The 20130-nt window shown below is 65.9% G+C and overlaps 5 protein-coding genes across 5 annotated transcripts; 2 read left to right on the forward strand and 3 right to left on the reverse strand.

Moving 5' to 3' along the window:
* Nucleotides 1-38: 38 nt before the first annotated feature.
* On the reverse strand, nt 39-6563 carry CHLRE_03g213201v5 (uncharacterized protein). Its single transcript, XM_043061595.1, has 5 exons — nt 6091-6563; nt 3771-5903; nt 2185-3609; nt 1009-1953; nt 39-794 (listed from the first exon to the last, which is right to left on the reverse strand). The coding sequence occupies exons 1-5, from the start codon at nt 6139-6141 to the stop codon at nt 333-335; spliced, it is 5016 nt and encodes a 1671-aa protein (XP_042926724.1). The 5' UTR covers nt 6142-6563; the 3' UTR covers nt 39-332.
* Nucleotides 6564-6611: 48 nt separating this feature from the next.
* On the reverse strand, nt 6612-10833 carry CHLRE_03g213313v5 (uncharacterized protein). Its single transcript, XM_001699414.2, has 7 exons — nt 10513-10833; nt 10069-10154; nt 9604-9754; nt 9072-9234; nt 8627-8831; nt 8260-8309; nt 6612-7238 (listed from the first exon to the last, which is right to left on the reverse strand). Exons 1-7 carry the CDS (start codon nt 10676-10678, stop codon nt 7094-7096), a joined length of 966 nt encoding a protein of 321 aa, XP_001699466.1. The 5' UTR covers nt 10679-10833; the 3' UTR covers nt 6612-7093.
* A 100-nt stretch (nt 10834-10933) lies between these two features.
* Nucleotides 10934-13706, forward strand: CHLRE_03g213425v5 (uncharacterized protein). The gene is made up of 6 exons (XM_001699366.2): nt 10934-11176; nt 11317-11408; nt 11622-11700; nt 12102-12196; nt 12588-12660; nt 13015-13706. The coding sequence occupies exons 1-6, from the start codon at nt 11156-11158 to the stop codon at nt 13123-13125; spliced, it is 471 nt and encodes a 156-aa protein (XP_001699418.1). The 5' UTR covers nt 10934-11155; the 3' UTR covers nt 13126-13706.
* A 567-nt stretch (nt 13707-14273) lies between these two features.
* On the forward strand, nt 14274-16697 carry CHLRE_03g213537v5 (uncharacterized protein). The gene is made up of 7 exons (XM_001699367.2): nt 14274-14447; nt 14533-14604; nt 14685-14833; nt 14926-14982; nt 15057-15136; nt 15272-15365; nt 15585-16697. Exons 2-7 carry the CDS (start codon nt 14537-14539, stop codon nt 15626-15628), a joined length of 492 nt encoding a protein of 163 aa, XP_001699419.1. The 5' UTR covers nt 14274-14447; nt 14533-14536; the 3' UTR covers nt 15629-16697.
* Nucleotides 16698-17638: 941 nt separating this feature from the next.
* CHLRE_03g213649v5 (uncharacterized protein) lies at nt 17639-20030 on the reverse strand (the record flags this gene model as incomplete). The annotated part of the gene is made up of 4 exons (XM_043061596.1): nt 17639-18324; nt 18524-18712; nt 19038-19361; nt 19832-20030. Coding segments are annotated over 4 exons (987 nt in total), but the record flags the coding sequence as incomplete, so codon positions are not given.
* Between the last annotated feature and the right edge of the window lie 100 nt (nt 20031-20130).

Genomic DNA, 20130 nt, shown 5'->3' on the forward strand with positions numbered 1-20130 from the left:
TTGTCCGCGCTGGCAACGAGTTGTCAGAGCTTGACCCTTCGTTGCGGCGATTACAAGGGGAGATATAACGGGAGTAGGGGCTCATATGGGCACAGCAATATACACACGCCCACAGTCGGCATCCGTATTTCCGTCCCGCCGCCTCTTCTCGGTGCCTTCGTTGCGTTGGCGTCGCACACCTGTCGCACTCAGCCAGTCCGCTACCACCACCACCACCACCACGATTCGCGCTCCGCTTTAGTTCTGCGTGTCGTCTGACCTGCTCCTGCACCTCCCTTGAGTCAAGCGCTAAACTAATCACAGCTACTACCACAGCTACAGCATTGCTATTGCTACTGCCGCTGCTGCTGCTGCGCCTGCTGCCGCGCCGCCGCCGCCGCTCGCAGCGCCGCCAGGCTCCGCCGCAGCCGCGCCAGCGCACTGGCCACATGACGGAGGGCCGCCGCCGCCCGCCGCCGCCTCTGGCGTACATCAACGTACGGCGCCCTGTTGCTCAACAATACTCGCGCCGTCGGCCTGGCTTGCCGCCCCCAGTCGCCAGTCGCCCCCGCCTCACACTCCACCTCCTCCTGCCCCTCCTCCCATCGCCCCTCCTCCTCCCGTGCCTCCTCAAGCTCCTCCTCCTGCTCAAGCTGCTCCGCCAGCCGCGCCGCCGCCACTGCCGCCGCCGCCGCCCGGCGGCGCAGCAGCAGCTGCTCGACCCGGTCCAGCCACAGCGGCGGCGGCGCATACCGCAGCGCCACCAGCGCCGACGCCAGCGTGGCCGCCTCGTGCGGGCTCAGCAGCGGCAGCGACTGCGGGTGTACGAGTGGGGTGGCATGCAAAAATGGCAGTGCAGCAGCTGCTTAGGAATCCGCATGCATTGCGTTGTCATGCCTTGTGTTCCTAGTTCCAACCTACCGTAGAACGCCCCCACAGCCTACAACCACCCCCATCCTCGCATGCCTGCACCCCCGTAACACCCATTACCCCCTTCCGGCCCCCCTCCAGCCCCCCCCCCCGCCCTACCTCCACGCTGTGCACCAGCAGCCGCCGCATGCACTCCTCCGGCGGCCGGCAGCCCAGCCGCGACAGCGACCACAGCAGCACAGGCAGCGAGCGGGGCGGGAAGCTACTGCGCGCGCCCCCGGCAGCTGCCGCCGGTGCCGTTGCAGGACCTGTTGCTGCACCTCCGCCCGCCGCGTTGATCCTGCGGCCGCTATGACTGGGCGTGCTACTGCTGGTGCTGGTGCTACTGCTGGCGTTGCCGCCGCCCAACATGGCGCTCTTACTGCCTGCGTCGTTGCTACTGCCACTGCTGCTGCCGCTGCGGCTGTTGCTGCTGCCGTGGCAGTCAGACGTGTCCTCCTCCACCTCCTCCACGGACCGAAGCGCCGCCTCCAGCACCGCCCTGATGTCCAGCCCAGCTGCCGCCAGCAGCAGTGCCGTCGTGTCGCCGCACGATCCGCCACAGCAGGCCGCCGCACGCTCCGCCGCGCTCTCCGTAACGCCACCACTACCCGCGGCCCCGCCCGGCGCCGGCACAACGGGGAGGTGAAGCCGCCCGGTTGTAGCAGTAGACTCCTCTGCGGCTGCTGCTCCTTTTGCTCCTGCCGCCAATGGTGCTACTGCCAGTGCTACAGGTGCTGCTGCCAGCTGCTGTGGCGGCTGCTGTGGCGGCGGCTGTAGCAGCAGCAACCGGTCTAGCCAGCCTAGGTGCCGCATGCGCGCCAGGCAGTACAGCAGTAGCGCGGCGCTCTGGGGGCACATGCGCCGGCCGGCAGCTGTAGCAGCGGCTGTAGCAGCGGCTGCTGGGGCGCCAGCGCCGCCGCCGCTGGAACCCGGCGTAGCGGCTGTAGCGGCAGAGCATGTGGCGGCGGCTGCGGCTGCAGCGGCTCGCAGTAGCGGCAGTAGCAGGCCGCGGCCGGGCGGCAGGCCCAGGCGCAGGCAGCACCACAGCGCCGTGGAGACCAGCTGCAGGGGCGGGTGTGGTCGGGGGTGTGGTGGGTTGTAGATACCAGCCCAAACTAAGCCGAACCCAATGCAAAAGAGCGAGGGGTTGGCACGAGGAGCGCAGCCGAGGCGCCGAGCCGCCATCAAAGAAGGGAAGGACTGCAAGGAGCACCCTAGGAATGCAGGAGAGCTCTAGCCGCCCATCGGTGGGGAATGTGTTGAGTGTGTGTGCGCGCAAAGTCGTAAACTCACCTGCGGACCGGCCCCCGCGACGTCATGCTCCGTCCACTCCTGCTCCACACCGCCCCGAGCCGCTCCTTGCCCAGCCGCAGCAGCCACCCCGGCACCCGCCCCTGCGCGCGCCGCCGCCGCCCCCGCCGCCGCCCGAGTCGCCAGCTGCGCGGCACGGGCGCCCAGCGCGCGCAGCACGTCTGGCGGCGGCCGGTAGCGCAGCACGGCCAGCGCCCACAGCACGTTGGCGCAGTGCTGCTCCCCCAGCTCCCCGCGCGCCGCCGCGCCGGCCGCGGCGCGGCACAAGCGCAGCATCTGCCCGGGCGGCGGGCGCACACGCAGTTTGGCCAGGGCCCACATCATCCCCGCAACGTCGCCTGCTCGCCACCGCTGTGCTCCGGGTGCTGGCGGTGCTGCTGCCGTTGCTGCTCCTGTTGCTGCTGCTGCCGTTGCTGCTGCGGTTGCTACTGCTGCCGGTGGCGTTGGTGGTGCAGGTGTAAGAGGAGGTGGCGACAACGCCGGTAGTGACGCCGCGCCGCGGTGAGGCCCGTCCCTGCGCGGCCCGGCGAGGCCATTGTGGTGCGGCTGCTGCAGTGGCTGTTGTTCCCGGTAATGTTGTTGTTGCTGCTGCTGGTGGTGGTGGATCGTCGAGGCGTGTGGCCCCGACGGCGATGGCAAGGCACCAGCTGGCGGCAGCACCGGCGCGGGATGCTCGTGCGGCAGCGAGGACAGAGCGCCCGCTGCCACCGCCAGCACCCACGCCCGTGGCGGCCGCAGGCCCAGCTGCGCCACCGCCCACAGCGCGTTGCACACGTCCTGGGCCTTGCAGCTACTGCCGCCGCTGCCGTGACTGTTGCTACTGCCGGCGTTGCTGCTGCCGCGACGGGCAGTCCAAGTAGCACTGACATCGCCAGCGCGGCCCGCTGCCTCCGGCACGGGCGCCGCCGGCCGCATCACCGCACAGCACCGCTCCATCGCCGCTGCCAGCCACGCCACCGGCACCCCGCACCGCCAGCCGCCCGCCAGCGGCCCCTCAGCGGCCGCCAGCACAGGGTCCCCCACAACCGGCCACAACGCCGCCGCCTCCCCTCCTCCATCGCCGTCTGCGCCACCCGCTCCGCCGCCTCCGCCACCCGCCTCCGCCGCCGCCGCCGCGTCCATCACTGCATCCCTGTGCAGCTTGGCCACGGCCCAGAGCGACTGGCTGACGTCATAGGCGCTGGCGTGAGCCATGGTCTGCAAGGACGCGAGCGCCCATGCCGCCATGAGCGCGCGTGAGGGCCGCTGCCGCAGCACCGCCAGCGCCCACATCGTTGTGGACAGCTGGCGAGGGGACATGCTGCCCCCCGCCGCGGCGGCGGCTACGGCGCCGGCCGCGGCCGCCATCCAGTCCCCGGACGGCCGGTGGCCCAGCGTCGCCAGCGCATGAAGCAGCGTTGTGAGCTCCTGTGTAAGTTGAAAATGACAGTCAAACATTGCCGCGATAATGGTAATGGGAAGCACACAAATGCTGGCACATTACTACACACATACCGACATACGACCGCTGCTCCTGGCTATATGACTCGGGCGCACATGCGGACACACAACAACGAAAGCTGCCGTACCTGCGGCGGGAAGGCGCTCAGCCGCCACCGCGCCGCAGTCGCCACCGACAGGTGCAGCAGCCGCCGCTCGCTCGCCACGTGCCAGCCGCGAGCCCGCAGCCGCGCCAGCGCACCCAGGCACGTCGCCAGCTGCCGCGGTCCCAGCCTCGGCTCTGCGCCCGTGCCCATGCCCGAGCCCGAGCCCGAGCCAGCTGCTGCCAGTGAAGGTGAGGACGCGGCGGCTGCAGCATGCGCAGAAGGGCCGGGCCTTGCGAAGGGCACAGCATTGCTCCCACTGCTGCTGCTGCTGCTGCTGCTGCTGCTGCCGCCGCGGCCTGTGTGTGAGATGCCGGCTGGCGCCCACGCCGCCATCAGGTGTGCCCGGTACGCCGCCTCCAGCCGCACCAGCAGCTCCTGCACCTCGGCTGCGGCTGTAGCAGCAGCGCCGGCGCCTGCTACTGCCACCGCACCCTGTCCCGCTGCCGCAGTCGCTGCCGCCGTACCCTGCGGCGGCGGCAGCTGCATAGATGCCAGCTGGTTCAGTGCCGCGGTGATGTGCAGCGCATTGGCTGTAGTCGGCATGGCAGTAGCAGTAGCACCAGCCTCAGCTACTGCTCCTTCTGTCGCTGCTGCTGCGGCGGCTCTAGCAGTGGTGCCGCCTAAACACGGGCTGATAACCTCGTACAGCTCCCGCCAGTCCCGGCACGCCATCAGCTGGCGCATGAGCTGCCGCGCCGCCGCCGCCTCCGCCGCGCCCGCCGCCGCCCGTCCCTTTCCCACGGAGCGAAACGACAACGCCGCCGGTGCGGCCCCACCCGGCTCGTCCCGAAGACGCCAGCCTCGCGGCCCGTCGCTGCTGCCACTGCCGCCCCAGGCCCGACCACCGGTGTCGCCCGCTGTCGCGTAGCCCGTGCCGCCAGGCTCCCGACTTTCCGCCCGCTCAACCTCCTGTGTGCAGTTCCCTGCAGTCTCCACCATTGGAGCGACCGCCGTGGCAGTGGCTGCGGCGGTGGCGGTGTGGGCGCCGGGGCGGCCACCACGGCCAACACCGGCAGCCGCCCCCGCAGGCGTCCCCGCGGGCATGCTGCGCCGCGGCCCGAGAGGCGGCCGCTCCGCGTGCCCGGTGGCGGTAGGCCCGCCTCCCGCGGCACTGCAAACCACCCGACCTGCTGCTACTGCTGCTACTGCTGCTGCAGCCGCTGCTGCCTCCCTCGCCGGAGCTACTCCGCACAGGCCCTGCTCGGCGACACCCGCCTCCGACAGGTCGCCTGCTCGCCGTCGCGAATACACCAGGTCCAACTCAAGCTGCTGCGGTTGCGGCTGCGGCTGCTGCAGCCGCGGCCGCGGTACGGCAGATGCCAGTCGCGACGCGTCTGCCGGCACCGCCACTCTTATCACGTCGGCCTCAGCCGCAGCCGCGGCCGCGGCCCCCCATGTCGGTCCGAGCTGCTCCGGACGTGCTGTGCCGACAGCAACAGTGGCGTCTGCAGCGGCAGGCGCAAACGCTGCCACCGGATGCAGCTCCTGCTGCTGCCGGTGCCGCTGCTGCTCGCTGTATTGTGCCGCCCCGTGCCGTCGCGGCTGCTGCCACGGCTGCCCCTCCCACACCGGCACGAGCACCACCCCGGGCTCTTCCCCCGCCTCTGGCTCCCCCGCGTCGCCCTCCGCCGCCGACTCGCCCTCCCCGTCCCCTGAGCACCTGCCCAGCTGCTGCCCCTGGTGCGCTGCTGCCGCCCGCCGACCGCCCCCTCGCCTGCTGCGCCGCCGCGAGGCGGCCGTGGCTGTGGCGGCTGCTGGGTGCGTCGCCGGCAGCGGCAGCAGCAGCGCACCGGAGGACTGGTCCTGCACAGTGCCTGGCTCAGGCGCCGCAGGTGCGGGGCCCACGGCCACTGGAGTCGCAAACACGGACACGGACACCGGCACTGATGCCCCGTAGCCCGAGTGACGGCGGCGCCCTGGTGCGGTGCAGGAGGAGTCTGCAGGCGGGAGCGTCGCTGTGGGTGCGGGCGCGGGCGCGGATGCGGGTGCGGGCGCGGGTGCGGGTGCGGGGCTTTTGTCCGACCCCTGCTGTGACGCCGGCGGGAAAGGAGCCCAGGCTCGGGGCGGCGGGACTGCCGCCGTGCTGCGCCGCCTCAGGTGCTGCGTGTGGTCGAGCTGCGATGGGGGGAAAAGCGCGGGGTGCGGCTCCAGTCAGTCGTGTGCCAGATGTGTGGTGGCGCTACCAACCAGTCCGGCCCCGGTACACTCCTACTGGGTCTTTACACGGCTGACGCCAGCCCTGGCCACCCCTTCAGCGATGTTAGGCAACTGTCATTAGAGCCCATGGTTTAGACGTGCTAACCTGGGGGTCCGTTGCGTTAGCAGAGTCGCCCGGCTCAGCACTTGCTTGCATCGACGCATCCGGCCGCGGACGGGCAACAGCCTGCTGCGCTCCATAGCCAGTAGAAGGCCGCAACACGCTTGTCTGCAGCTGTGCAAGGCCATGGCTGTGGCATGTGCAGCGAGGAGGCAGCGTCGCGCTGTGTGGAGCGAGCATCCTCGCCCAACCTCCTTTCCAGCCGCAACCAGCGGCTGCTGGATATTATACGACTACGCACATACTGTGGTCATCGTATCACGCAGCTCAGACGGTTTTGGGCCACTGAAGAGAGAAAGCTGCCGCCCTCCAAATTTGCCTCGTTGCTATTTAACCGCCTACGCTGTCATGACTGTAAGCCTAGTAGCCACTTGAGGAATTGGAGGGTTAAGTGGACCTGGGATTATGACTTGGATAGAATGTTGTATTTGTTTGGTGCTGCCACGTCGCCATGTGCGCGTGTGCCCGGGGAAACAAATGAAATTGGTAGTGTAGTTGTAGACTCTTGTGTGAATCAAGTTAAACACCAGGCGAGGGCATTGGCCGACTGCCGTGGGCATGACACGGTCTTCATGTCATGCGCAGGTCCCATGTACTGAACGTCAAAAAGCAAAGACGCCAAAGTACCCGACCCTCGCCCTTCGTATAATTACATAGGCGTAAATGGTAGGTAACAGGAGCGATTCCCATAAACTGCGCTGCACAGGTCACATGCACCTGTGCATTATCTGCACGCGCTCAACACCACGCCCAAACCTTACCACGGCAGCACTGTCCACGGCATCACTGACAGACATTTATACAACATGGTACCTACTTGCTGCAGCTCTGCACCTAACACCTCCTCTCCTGCGTGCTACCGGCAATTGCCCATACCACCTGCTACTGGCCTGCCGCTTGCCACCCGCCTGCAACCAGCTGCTACCTCCGCCTCCCCTGCCTCCCCCGTCCTCCCCATCACAGTCATCATCACTCATCACACCAGCCATCACATGAATGAGCCGCCGTTCACCTCCAGCACCTGACCCGTGACGTAGCTGCTCAGTGCCGGCGCCGCCAGCGCCAGGATGGTGCCCGCCGCCTCCTCCGCACTGCCCACCCGCCGCAGCGGGATCTGACCCTTGATGGCCGCCCTGTGCATGCGAGTTTAGAGAGAGGGACAGGGAGTGTGTGTTAGAGAGCACAAAGGGAGGGAAGTTTGCATGTGTGTGTGAGTACGTGTTTGTGTGCGCGTGCGCGCGTGCGTGTGCGTATATGCGTAGGAAAGCAAAGGACAAGGGGTGTCAGCTTTGTACAGCTGGAAAATGGGCTGAGCCCCATGTAGCGCAAGGGGATGTGACGATGGGCACCGGCGACATGAACAGCACCCTTGCAAGCCCATCCAGCGGGACTGGCCACTATGCCAACGCCGTGCCGAGGCACCGACATGCCCTGTCCCCGCCACGCCACGCCACCTTACCCACGCCACTTCACGGTCCATGATATCCCAAATGCACCTCACCCACATCCCACTCAAGCACCGCAAACGGCTAGCCGGGCTCGGGCGCGGGATCCCGGGCCGCGACACATGTAAGGCTCGGGGACGCATGGTTTGGCTGTTGCAAACAATTTCGACATTCTTGCCCCAAGACGCTTGTCGTCGACATGTTTTGATACATGGATGTAAGATATTTAGGGGCCGAGAGCTATACTTGCGAACTGAAGAAAGTCAAGATGTCCATGGACTCACGAGGTCGCTTCTCGCTCCGGCCGAGTTTTCCCTGCCGTCTATTTTTCTACAATAGGTAATTGCAATTAATAATACGTGGCACTCGCGGTTTGTGCCAGTATGGTACTTTTTGTCGACACAGGCACACACGCACGCACGCACGCACGCACGCACGGACAGGGGCAATCCTGGGGGGCTTCGCCCCCCCTGGATCGCTTCGCTCAGGGGGCTCAGCCCAAAAAGACATGTGCGCGCCACGGGGCTGAATTATGGGTTGGTGTGGTGGCTGGTGGCAGCGACGTGACCGTCGCATCAGTGAGTGAGCCGCGCCTGTCCCGTGCGCATGTGGTCTGACGGAGCAAGCAAGCACGGTGACGTGTGAAACACAGTGCAGTTGTCACAGCGTGCGCGCCCGCCCGCCCGCTGCCTCACACACCCACACCCACCAGTAGTTGTCAGCCGAGGGAATGCCCAGCTTTACCTCCTTGCCGCCCACCTGCACAACACACACACACACACACACACACACACGAAATCCGTATCGTTGGTGCATCACATACACATTCTTGCGCGTAATTTCCCTTGTGCTCTTCACACACAGGAATACGCAAGCACACAAGCACACAAGCACGCAAGCATGCGTCACCTGCAACAAAGCCCAGACATCCAAGATGCCCTGGCCTGGCCAACCCGCCCATCCCCGCCCCAGTGCCCGTCCCCCCACACACACGCACCCTCCCTCATCCCCCCGCACACAGCGTCATTGCGTCAACTCCTCCACCCTTGTGCTTCCTGACACACACATGCCCGCACCTGGATGCTCTCGCCGCCCTCCTTGGACCGCGTGAGGCGCGTGTCGATGAGCCCAAAGGCCAGCGCGTTGCAGCGCACGCCGAAGGGCCCCCACTCCTTGGCCACTGCCTTGGTCAGCCCCACCACACCCGCCTTGGCTGTTGCGTAGTTGGCCTGGCCGGCGTTGCCGTGGGTGCCGCTGGTGGAGCTGATGTTGATGATGCACCTGAGGCGGGGTGGCAGGGGTGGAGGTGGCGGACAAGAAGCAGAAGAAGGAGAACAAGTGCCGAAGTTAAGGACGCCATACGTCAGTTGTGAGCGCAGGGTTGTGTCGTAGCGCGTCGTGCCAGGCGATGCCCGGCAGCCTCGCAGCACACACAGATGCGGTACACGCAATCTGATAATCGCATCATCCAACTAGCACCAACACAAGCAATCAAGGACACGCGTCGCGGCCGCGCCGCACCTGGGCTTGGGCCGCCCGCTGCGCTCCGCCTCGGCCTTGCCTGCGTCCCGCATGGCTGGCGCCGCCGCCTGAATGAGCCGGAAGGGCGCGGTGCAGTGCACGTCCAGCATGGCCGCCCACTGCTCGGCGCTCATCTTGTGCACCACCCCGTCCCACGTGTAGCCTGTGCCGGAGGGGCGGGGCGGGGGGTGGGGTGGGGGTACGTGCCCGGGCCCAACGGAAAGTCCCATCATCATCAGAAAGCCCAGGGGGGGGGGCGGGCGCGACGCAGCAGGCGGGTGGTCAGCACGGCGGGCAGGGGGCCGGGCGTCAGTGGGCGCGCTGGTTGGGGCGCACGCGAGTGGATTGCAGGCGTGAGTGGGCAGTACTGCTGCCACCAGCGTACAGCGCAAAGCAAACCCGAGAACGGCCCCGTCCCTCCTCCTCAGCCCCACAGCCCCACATCACCACCAACCACCCCAGCTGCCGCCCTCCCACACTCGCAACCCTCCCCCTCCCACCGCCCCCCCCTCCCGCTCCGCCCCATTCTCACCCGCGTTGTTGACCAGGATGGTGAGGTCGCCGAACGCCCGCAGCGCCTCCGCCACGGCGCGCTCCGCAAAGCCCGGCGCCGTGACGTCGCCGGCCAGCGCGACGGCCCGGCCGCCCGCCTCCTGGATGGCGTCCACAACCACCTGGGCCGCCTGTGGTGAGCAGGTGCGTCGTGTTGGGCAACCGGGGGGGAGAACGTAGTGTGGTGGCGTCATCTCGCGGCGTGTTGCGGCGTGAGGCCGTGGCCCCTCGCCCCTCTTAAGCCCACAGCGAAACACCACCGCGGCCGCCGTTACCCACATAAACCCGCCTCTCTTCCTTGTCTTTCATATACATACGCACGAACAGCACGCACACACACACACACACACACACACACACACACACACACACACACACACACACACACACACACACACACACACACACACACACACACAGCACGCACACAGGAGTCCTCGCCCACCTGCTCGTCCAGGTCTGCGCACACCACCGCCGCCCCGTGCGCCGCCATCAGTTTGGCAGCGGCCTCGCCGATGCCCTTGCCCGCGCCTGCGCCGCCGCGGACATGCGGTGCGGTGTCACGTCACGTCGCGCCAATAAGGCAGTTGGACACACACACACACACACACACACACACACACACACACACACACACACGGCAAGACGTACGAACAGCTGAGCATCTTGCCTCGATGCTTCCGCCCGGCTGCACCCTCCTCCCTCCCAGTGGCCGGGCGGCCTGACTGCCCGAGAGTCCCTGACCACAGGGGTCACCCTCCCGCCTCCCGCCTCCCGCCTCCCTCCAGTCGCCGTGCTGTCGTCCTCTCCATCGCCTTCCACCCTGACAAGCGGTTCCTGCGCTGTAGCCTAGCCTAACCCCCCCCCCCAATGCCGCTGGCGCCCGCACCTGTAATGATCGCGACCTGGCCCTGCAGCAGCTGGGCGCCGGTTGTTGCAACGCCCGCACACGGCGACGCGCTCAGCGACCGGGGCTCCGCGCCGGAGCGACCGGCGAGGCTGCTCGCGCCAAAGTGGCCGGCAAGCACCGCCAGGCGGCGCTGGGGGCAGTCCATAGTAACCCGGGCCCGAAAGAGAGCGTCGGATGAGCTGGAGCCGACGCGCGTTTAGGGATTGGATTGATGCGGTACTGTCGCTATTGGATACTGCTATTTGCAAATGATATAGTTCGCCGCGATTTGGGGTTGTTTGCCTGCTTCTGGCAGGAATCGAGGGGCATTACAACTTCAGTTGCTCAATGGTGCCCATCGCTGCTGGAGGAGTCGTGTAAAGCACAATAGCCTAACATACATATTTATATAGATATACTATCATAATACGGGACAGGAGCCAGTACCTTTACCACGAGACGTTTTTGCGCCCTCGCTGTCGAGACCAGTTTACTCCAATCTCTGTACATCCACTAAGTGCACACGCAAGCACGTTTCCCTTCATACCTAGCCGCTAAGCCTGCTCGTGAAAGCCTCCCGACCGGAGCAATCACTTCATCGTCCGCACCCCAGAAGCGCTCACTGCGCCGTGCTTAGGGCAACATGGCGACAGCAGATATCACGGTGAGTCACCTGGCATCGAGCATGTTGACAAGCTCTGCAGGCACGGCACGTCCATACGCACCGGCTGCCAGCCAGCCGTGCCCCAGGCACGCCTTGCGCCTCTTGCTCACGCACCCATGGATGCCCTGCGCGCGCTGCAGTTCACGGTGGGGCTATTGGAGAAGCTGGCAGGCATGAAGAAGCGGGAACCGCCCGCGGCTAAGCCGCTGCTGCCGCGCTCGCCAGTCATCCCGTGAGTTTCGAGCCATGCGCCCGCCGCTGCCATCGGACACACGGGCCCCACACGCCGCAAGATGCGCACAGCCCCCCGCAATGCGGGCTTGAGGAGTACCGTATAGTGGTTGGGGTATGACAGCGTGTAGGCTGTCACGGAACACGCACGGACGCACGCATGTGCCCTAACCCGCGGTGCCCTCCACCACCGCCCACGGCCCACCCGCTGCAGGCTGCCGACGCGCACGCCCTTCTCGCCTGACGCCGCACGCATGGTGGCTCAGGACGCACAGCTTACCCGGCAGCTGCAGGTGGGCATTGTGTGTGGGGGGGGAGGCGGGCATGTGGGAGAGCGGTGGGTCGGGCATGACGTGTGTGCCCTAGAAGTAGGAGCGGCGAGGGCGAGGCCGCATGGAGTGAGTCTTGAGGGGCAGGGAGTGCGGGTGGTGGGAGTGTTGGCGCAAACCCGCACGACGTGTCGGCGCTGATTCCAAGCGGACTTGTAGGGGCTGCTCACCCGCTTAACCGCCTGAAGGACCGCAGCCTCCTAGCTCAGCCAGCCATCTAAAGCCAAACATGCTGCTTCACAAGCGCACCCCACGCGCAGCTGCCGCCTGCCGGCACCTCTTCAGCCGCCTGCAATTTGACCGTCTCCGTCACACACGCACACGCTGGCTCTGACTAGTCATGCCCGGGGTGCCCGCCGACGCAGTCCACCCGCGAGGTGGCGGGCTTGCTTGTGAAGCACGAGGAGGCGGAGGTGGCCAAGATGACGTCACTGGCTGCAGACCTGCTCAAGGAGTTCAGGTGAATGGCGTGTGTGTGTGTGTGTGTGTTAACGAGCACAAGGAAAGCAAGCGCAAAGACTGTGTATGCACTGTGACGGCATACGTGTGTATGTGTGGGGGTGTGTATATGTGTGTGTGTGTGTGTGTGTGTGCGCGCGCGCGCTTCGGGGGCAGAGGGGGGTGTTTCATAATACCGTACAAAACACGGCCCAGGAAGTTTGTTTCCTGCGCTCCCAGTAAGAAGCATGGGAGAAGAGGCCTGAGGGGCTGGGTAACGGGCGGGAGAAAGCACACGAGGGAGGCTCTTGCAGAGGTGGAAGGTTTTATGGCATGTAGCAATGGTGAAATTATATCACACAGTCACATGTCCACCAAACCCCCGCGCGTGTGGTCTACTGCCCCACTCGCAGCGTGAACACCAAGCCGTTGCCCTGTCAGTCCGAGTCGGCGGCGTGTGTGCAGTGCTTCAAGGCCAACACGGCGGTGAGGCGTCTCCACCCGGGTCCGCCGCCTGAGGGCAGGAGCGCTAGCGGGGCCAGCGGACTTGGGGAGGGCAGGAGGCGAGAGGGTGCGAGAGATTAGCGGGGGCAATGGGAAGGGCTGGAGCAGCAGGTGGGGAACTCCCTGGGGGCAGTACAGGGGCGAATGGGGCCTGCGGCTGCAGGGGGCGGGCACGCAACGCTGCGACCTGACGCGAGCAGACCTGTTCTGTCGTACACGAGGGTTACACTACGGCAGTACGGCGCTCTGTACATACGGTACATATACCTGCTGACGTACGGTACACGTTCCATCGTAACCCCGCACATCCCGTACACATGCCGTGCACATCTGCAGGAGGCATGGAAGTGCAGCGAGGTGGCGGACGCCTACCGCCAGTGCGCCACAGCAGCCTTCACGCACAGCCGCGCCGCCGCCGCCGCGCCGGCCACTGCCGCCAGCGGGTGACGACGGCACGTGCTGATGCGCACGTATAGCACGGAAGGGTGGGGCAGAGGGCAGGACGCGTGGGGTCATGTACTGTTGACCCGGGCGCGGTGGGTGCCAGCAGTGCAGTGACAGGCAGTTTTGTCAAGTGGACGGACGGACGTCGACACTGAAGGTTGATTATCATGTGTTGCCATACTGGTGTGTGGCATGTAAGTGTGTTTGTACGGTTCACACGGCTGCGGCTATGATGGGTTAAGCGCAGCAGTGAGCAGTCCCCACGCTCAGCAGGCGCAGGACGGCAGGAGTGAAGCATGAGGCTGCAGATTACCGTATGTCTTGTTGTGGATGATCTCGCAAGCACGTCGATCTCAGCCAGGGGCGATCTCGTTGCACTGGCCTCATCTGAGGACTGGGAAAATAAGGACTTATGGGATAGCTCGTTGCAAAGGAACTTTGCAACGCGGGCGGCGTCAGACAGGGGGAGGGGCCGTCAGGGCAGGCTCAAGTCGCAGGCGCGCAAGACGGCGCAGGCGGTCTTATGGGGCTACGGTGGCGTGGCAGGTGTGTGCGGCGTTCTGTCAATGTAACTGCTGGCAGTGCCTTGACCGTGTCCAAAGCTGGAAGAGTGGAGGTGTGTACAGATCGGCCGGTACAACGCACAGCTCAGGGATTAGGCAGGGGTTCCCGTGTGTGGGCATGCTTTGGCACAACCAGCCGCTCCCCGCTGCTCACCTCCCTGCCACTACGTATTGCAGCCGTGCGTGTGTCACTGCAGCCTGCAAGCAGTACTTATGGCCCGTACACAGAATGTTAAGTGAGTTGGGAGATGGCCAGACGCAGAATGGGAGCCAGGATCTATGGGCTGCGTCCGAGGTCGGGCGCAGGTCGCACTCCAGCGATGTGGACTACATGCTGGAAACCGCACACGGGTCCGGCAGCTTTTTGCCTGGGACCTGACAGCACCGCGCATGACATAATCACAGCCCACTCCAGCCGCGCGGGAAAGGCCTGTTCAAGGCGTGGCAGAAGCTCGCAGTTCCGAGCTTCGGGAAGGGGGGACGGGGGCGGGTCCCGCCGGGACGGTGTCTCGGGTGCCTTCCGAGGCCACGCCCCCTTCCTTCGGAACTTGCGCGATGCTTGCGCTTTGAACGGCACGATATATAGAATGGATGCTGTATTTTGTAAGCAAGCAAGGCAGGCTCCTGCGGCAGGGCGATCGGCAGCATGCCCAATCAGCCCGCGAGAGTCTTTGCAGCTCGCCAAGCGCACTTCTCTCCCTTTCCTGCACAGGGACCTTAGTTGGCCCTTTTATAACACCTCCGGGGTACATCCGCCCCGACGTGAGTCTAGGCTTAGCTCGCAACCTTTGTAGGCAAATCGACTTTCTTTGGGACGCTCGCTCATTTACACGCTCTGCTCGCGCAGCAAGATGGATCGCGAGAAGCTCAGCAAGATGGCCGGTGCGGTCCGCACCGGCGGCAAGGGCTCCGTCCGGAGGTGCGGCGGCTGGAGGCGCGCTCGGTGCACTGCTTTTTGGGGTCACCGCTGATGCGCGCGGGGCATATTGCAATGTGCAGGAAGAAGAAGGCCGTGCACAAGACCACCTCCACTGACGACAAGCGGTTGCAAAACACCCTCAAGCGCCTGGGCGTGAACACCATCCCCGGCATCGAGGAGGTTAACATTTTCAAGGATGACAGCGTCATTCACTTCGTGAACCCCAAGGGTGGGTCCGAAAGGAAGCAGGGGCAGCAGCGCAGGGCCGTGAGAGTGCCAGCCGGGGGCTCCGTCTCACGGCACTATGTTTGCTCCTCGCAGTGCAAGCGTCGATTGCCGCCAACACCTACGTCATCAGCGGCCCTTCGACCCAGAAGAGTAAGTTTGCAAAGCAACTGGGCGGGTGCGAAGCGCCAAGGAGCCACACTGACGAGCATTTCTCCCGCCGACAGAGATCCAGGAGCTGCTGCCCGGCATCCTGAACCAGATGGGGCCAGACAGCCTGGTGCACCTGAAGAAGATGATGCAGCAGGTGTGGAGGTGCATCTTGGGGAGCCCTTCGCGCGAATGGGAACGGTGCCGGCGCATGGGCCTTGTCGGTTGTCACCGATGGTTCCCAATGCTATGTCCATTTGCTAAATACCCATCCAATTTTATGTGCTCGCAGCTGGGCGCTGGCATGCCCGGTGGCCTGGGCAGCATGCTGGGCGGCCTCGGCATGCCCTCCGCTGGTGCCCCCGCCGCTGGTGGCGACGACGACGGTGAGGGAGCACGAGCGAGCGAGCAGCGAGGACAGCAGCGGGCGCTGCGGCGGAGTGTTGTCGGCCGGGGCGGGATCCTTGCCTGAGGGGGTGGGGAAGGTCTAACCCTTGGCCGATCGAACCTCGGCCGGTCACTGGTACGGTCCCTGACACAAACGGCTCATCCATGATCTGGCACTAACTGCTCCTTGCTGATGTGTATGTCGATTTGCCGCACAGACGTGCCGGACCTGGTGGACAACTTCGACAACGCCGCGGAGTAAAGCGGCGCGCTACGGCGTCGCAGCCTGGCGCCGCCGGCCAACGAGGCTGCGTGGCTTGCTCGGGAGGGGAGCCAGCGGCCCGGAGGCAGGCGCGCAGGCGGATAGATGGCAGCAGCATTGGGGCGCGGCGGGTGCGGGCTCCGGAGGCGGCGCGGCCGGAGCAGCGGCAGTGGCTGCTGCTGCAGTTTCTGCGCAGCAGAAATGCGACGGTGGCCGCGTGCTGCTTCTCTGGCGGCCGGAGCGGAGGCGTGTGCGTGTCAGGAGCAGCAGTAGCAGCTCGAGGCGTCGGCGGGCGCCCAGCAGCAGCCACGGAGCGGGGCACGACCCGCTTCCGTGGTGCGTTGCGGGCGGAGGGCAGGCGCCGGTGCCCATTGGCACGCGCAGGGGGGCTTCATGCAGGAGCAGGGTCCGTGCACGCGCGCGTCTGCGCGGAAGTGCAGATCGCGGGCGGGCGGCGGCAGCGGCGGCGCGAGCAGCAGCTGCAGTTGTGGACGGAACCCACGGCGGCGCGCTCGCGGTGCGCGGCGTCTATTTGCGTTTGTGTTGAGTTTTACCGGAACCATTTGGCTTGGGAGTGTGTAGGAAAGTGCACCGCGTATCATTTGGCGATTGTGGTGGCGGCATTACGGGTCGCAGCGGTGTTTATGAACGGAGGCGGGAAATGGGCGGCTGTTGCGGGGTAGGTCGTAGGCGGAACAGCGCATACCGGGCACCCAGAGCGTCGGCGGCCTGCGGCGCTGCATACGACAGGGCCGGGCCCGTCCCGCCGTGCGCCCCTGCCCCAATAGCCTGTGGGCGGCGGGCGGCCCGTGCCTGTGTGTGTGTGTGTGTGCAGCGGCGGCTGGTTGCGGCGCTCAGTGCAGCCGTGTTTCGGGTTGACGAATTGCTTGTCAGCTAGCGAGGCGCGCCGTGGACCTTGGAAAAGAGGGGCCGACCGGCACACGTGCTGCACATGGGTGGTGGGCTGAGGAGGAGTCTTTGTTTCGGGGGGCCGCGCGGCTGACCCGGCCCCGGCCGGCGGCTCCCGTGTGCGTGGTATGACTGCGCCTCGCTGTAACGGTGTTGGAGCATCTGCACACACACCTACACAAACACACATGCACAGCTCGTGCAGGGGCCATGCGTGTGAGCAGCTGCGTCAGGAGCACCTGGATCGCACCGGCAGGAGGGCCGCATTACAGGGGCGATCTGTATCCGTGAAGGTGTGCAGGGTCCAGGAATCCTTGTAGCGCAGCTGTGAGAGTGAAGGTACCGTATAACGGCGACGGCCAGCTCAGTTCAGCCGGGAGAGGTTCAGCCATCACGCAGGGTCGGCTGCGCCAGCGCTGCAGACCAGCTGGACACTGCCGTCAAGCAGTCGGTCGGCGGCTGTGTGACGGGGTGCACCTGACAGCAATCCCCATGCACCGCTGGCAGCGGCCGAGGCGGATGGCATTACGAAGTCCTGAGGGGCAGACTTGAACCCGCCGGCACTCCGCAGGGCCCCGTGTGAAGGGCGGAAGGGCCGGAGGGTCTCCCAGGAGGATCTGCACTACACCGCGCCGCACTGGCGCACTCTCATCCCGGCCCGTTGTCCTGCTTGGTTGGGTTACGCGATTGCGGCAGCCCACGGAGCGTTGCGAGAATGATGGGCGGTCCTCCCGGGCACGGGGCGCCTGCTTTCCTCCCTCGATCCCCGCACATTGCCGCACATCCCCACACATCGCTGCAACACCCCTGCAACATCCCTGCGACGTCCCTGCGACATGGCCACCTCACACATCCCCAGGCTACCAAGCTGTCGAACCCTTCGACCTTGTGGTGCTCTTTCCCCTTCCTTCCCCCCGCACCAACTCAACACGTTGAGTCCCCGACCGAGAAACCCGCACGGCAGCAACGCTACGACTCCCGCCGCCTTCTGTTGCGCCACCCCCGACTCGCGCGGCGGCTCCTGCGCACTGCAATGCGGCTTCGAGATAGTGAGCATGTGTGTGCACGTGTGTGCGTGTAGAGACGAGTAGTGGGAGGCCCCAGGGTCTGATGTTACAAGCACCCGCTGGGCAATGCGCCCAGTACAGGTTGCGTGCGCTGGCAATCTGGCATGCCCGGCCTTGTCTCGTCGCACGTGCAACCCGCCCTGTGGGCTCCACAGCCTCATTTGGGGGGACACGAGCTGTGCGTCATGTCGCCCAGCCAGGGGCCAAACCCGTTCCACGCGCGCGCACAGCCCCTGCCGACGCAGGGTGTGCATTGATACACCGACACCAGCATCAGCATCATAGGATCATTCCGCTTGTCCCCTCGTCACCAGTCCGTCACGGCCGACTGCACGTACCATTTCCACGGCCATTCCCCCCATCCAACCCTCTCACTCCCTCCCCACACGTTTCATAACGCCCCCTGCCTTTCGTCCTCCCTCCCCCCACAAGCACACCCAGCTGCTCACATGAGGTTGTACAGATCTTCTAGCCCCTTCCGCAGCCGCTCCACATCCCCCAGACCCGCGCTGCCTCCTGCCGCCTTCGCCCCCTGCCCCTCCCCCACCCCCTCCTCGCCGCCCTCCTCCTCCTCGCCACTGGACAGCTCCAATCGCGGCAGGCTGCCCACCAGCTCGCCACTGGCCTCCTCCTCCCGCACCAGCTGGATGCCCAGCTCCGCGGCAATGGCCTGCAGCGCCTCCACCTCGTCCGGCGTCACCAGCGTCGTCACAACGCCGCCTGTGCGATGGGGTTGTGGCGTCAAGTGCGTTGTTGGCGTGCGCGTGTGTGCGTGTGTGCATGTGACGCGTGTGCCAGATGGCAGGGCGCCGCGAATGCCGCCCCACCTCCCCACCCCACCCCCTGCTTCCTGACAGGAAATGGTAGAAAACAGCCCCTACCCCGCTCCCACCCTTCCACCCTCCAACCCCCGGCCCACCTGCGGTGGACCCGATGCGCCCCGCCCGGCCCGCGCGGTGCAGGTAGTTGGTGGCGTCGGGCGGCGGGCCCAGGCTGTACACGTGGCTCACGGCGGGCAGGTCCAGGCCGCGGGCCGCGGCGCCGGTGGCCAGCAGCAGGGAGGACTTGTGGTCGCGGAAGGAGTGGAGCGCGCGGATGGGGTTGTAGGCTGCGGGTGGGGTATGTGGGGGGTTACATTCATTATTACGTAAGAAGAAGGCGTAGACAGGAACAGGGGGGGTAAGAGAGGATCGGGTACAGGGAGCATTGGGGGAGCCGGGGAGGTGGGGTGAGCGGGAAATGAGTGGAGTGCCGGCTGAGGTCGGGGTGGGAGGCGGGGCGGTGGAGGTCGGGGTGTGGGGGCGGGGGAGGATGCAGCCATGCTGCAGCCTGATTGATCCGAGTCCAGAACTGGGAAGTAGGCCGTAGGAGTGAGGCGAGGAATGCAGGTTTGGGCGACATCAGTTTTGGTTGGCGCCACGCGTCGCTCTCACCGAACATGTCGTCAATCGACTTCATGGCCTCAGCAAACGAGTTGCCCGCCGCCGTGTCGCCGCCGCTGCCAGCTGCAGCCCCTTCCCCTGCCCCTGGCCCCGCCGCCGCGCCCGCACTGGCACTACTGCTGCTGCTGCTGCTGCTGACGCCGCCGCGGCGCGCGTTCCGCCGCAGTGCTGCCGGGTTCAGGTCGGGCGGGGGCCAGGAGCCGGCCGAGGAGGAGGAGGCCGAGGCGGAGGGGCCGGCCGCTGACGAGGACGAGGCGGAGGAGGCAGAGGCCGAGGAGGGCTCATCCGCGTCGATGTCTTTTGCCAGAATAGTGCCTGGAAAACGGTGCGAGCGAGGGTAACGTCAGGTCAGGAACGCACATGAAGCGGTTGGGTTGTTTGGCGGGTGGTGAGGCCGCTCCGAGGCCCTTGCGAGGCACCGTCACCGGCATGGCCTAGCCGCCGCGAGGGCGAGATGCGGAACAGCCTGACGTATGCAGGGCTGTGAGACACCTCATCCGCCTCCCGCGCAGTCCCCCTGTCCTTCTCCGATGTCCCGTAACCCTCACCCTTTCCTTGCAATACCCGTTGCCTGAGTTAAACATCGCATGCCTCCTCCACAACACCTGTGCTCGCCGTACAAACCCACCCACCCACCCATCCACCACCCATCCACCCACCCACCCACCCATCCACCACCCATCCACCCACCCACCCACCCATCCACCCACCACCCACCCAGACACCCACCCCTGGCTACGCCTTCACTTCTTAAATAATCATGAATGTAACCCCCTGCCACCCACCCGGCGGCACCAGCACGGCCATGCGGTGGTCGGTCCACAGGCTGGACTGTAGCGGCTCCGCCACCGCCGCCGCCTCGGCGGGCGAGTTCACAAACAGCATCACACGCGCGGGCGCCGCGTCCGCGTCCGCCGCCGCCAGGTCGGCACGCAGGGAGCGGGCCAGCGCCGCCAGCCGCCGCTCGGGCTGCACCACAATGTACCTGAGAGCAGGGTGTTTGTGTAGTTGTGTGTGTGTGTGTGTGTGTGTGTGTGTGTGTGTGTGTGTGTGTGTGTTGTGTGTGTGTGTGTGTGTGTGTGTG

This window comes from Chlamydomonas reinhardtii, chromosome 3, assembly GCF_000002595.2.
Source record: "Chlamydomonas reinhardtii strain CC-503 cw92 mt+ chromosome 3, whole genome shotgun sequence".
Lineage (NCBI taxonomy): Eukaryota > Viridiplantae > Chlorophyta > Chlorophyceae > Chlamydomonadales > Chlamydomonadaceae > Chlamydomonas > Chlamydomonas reinhardtii.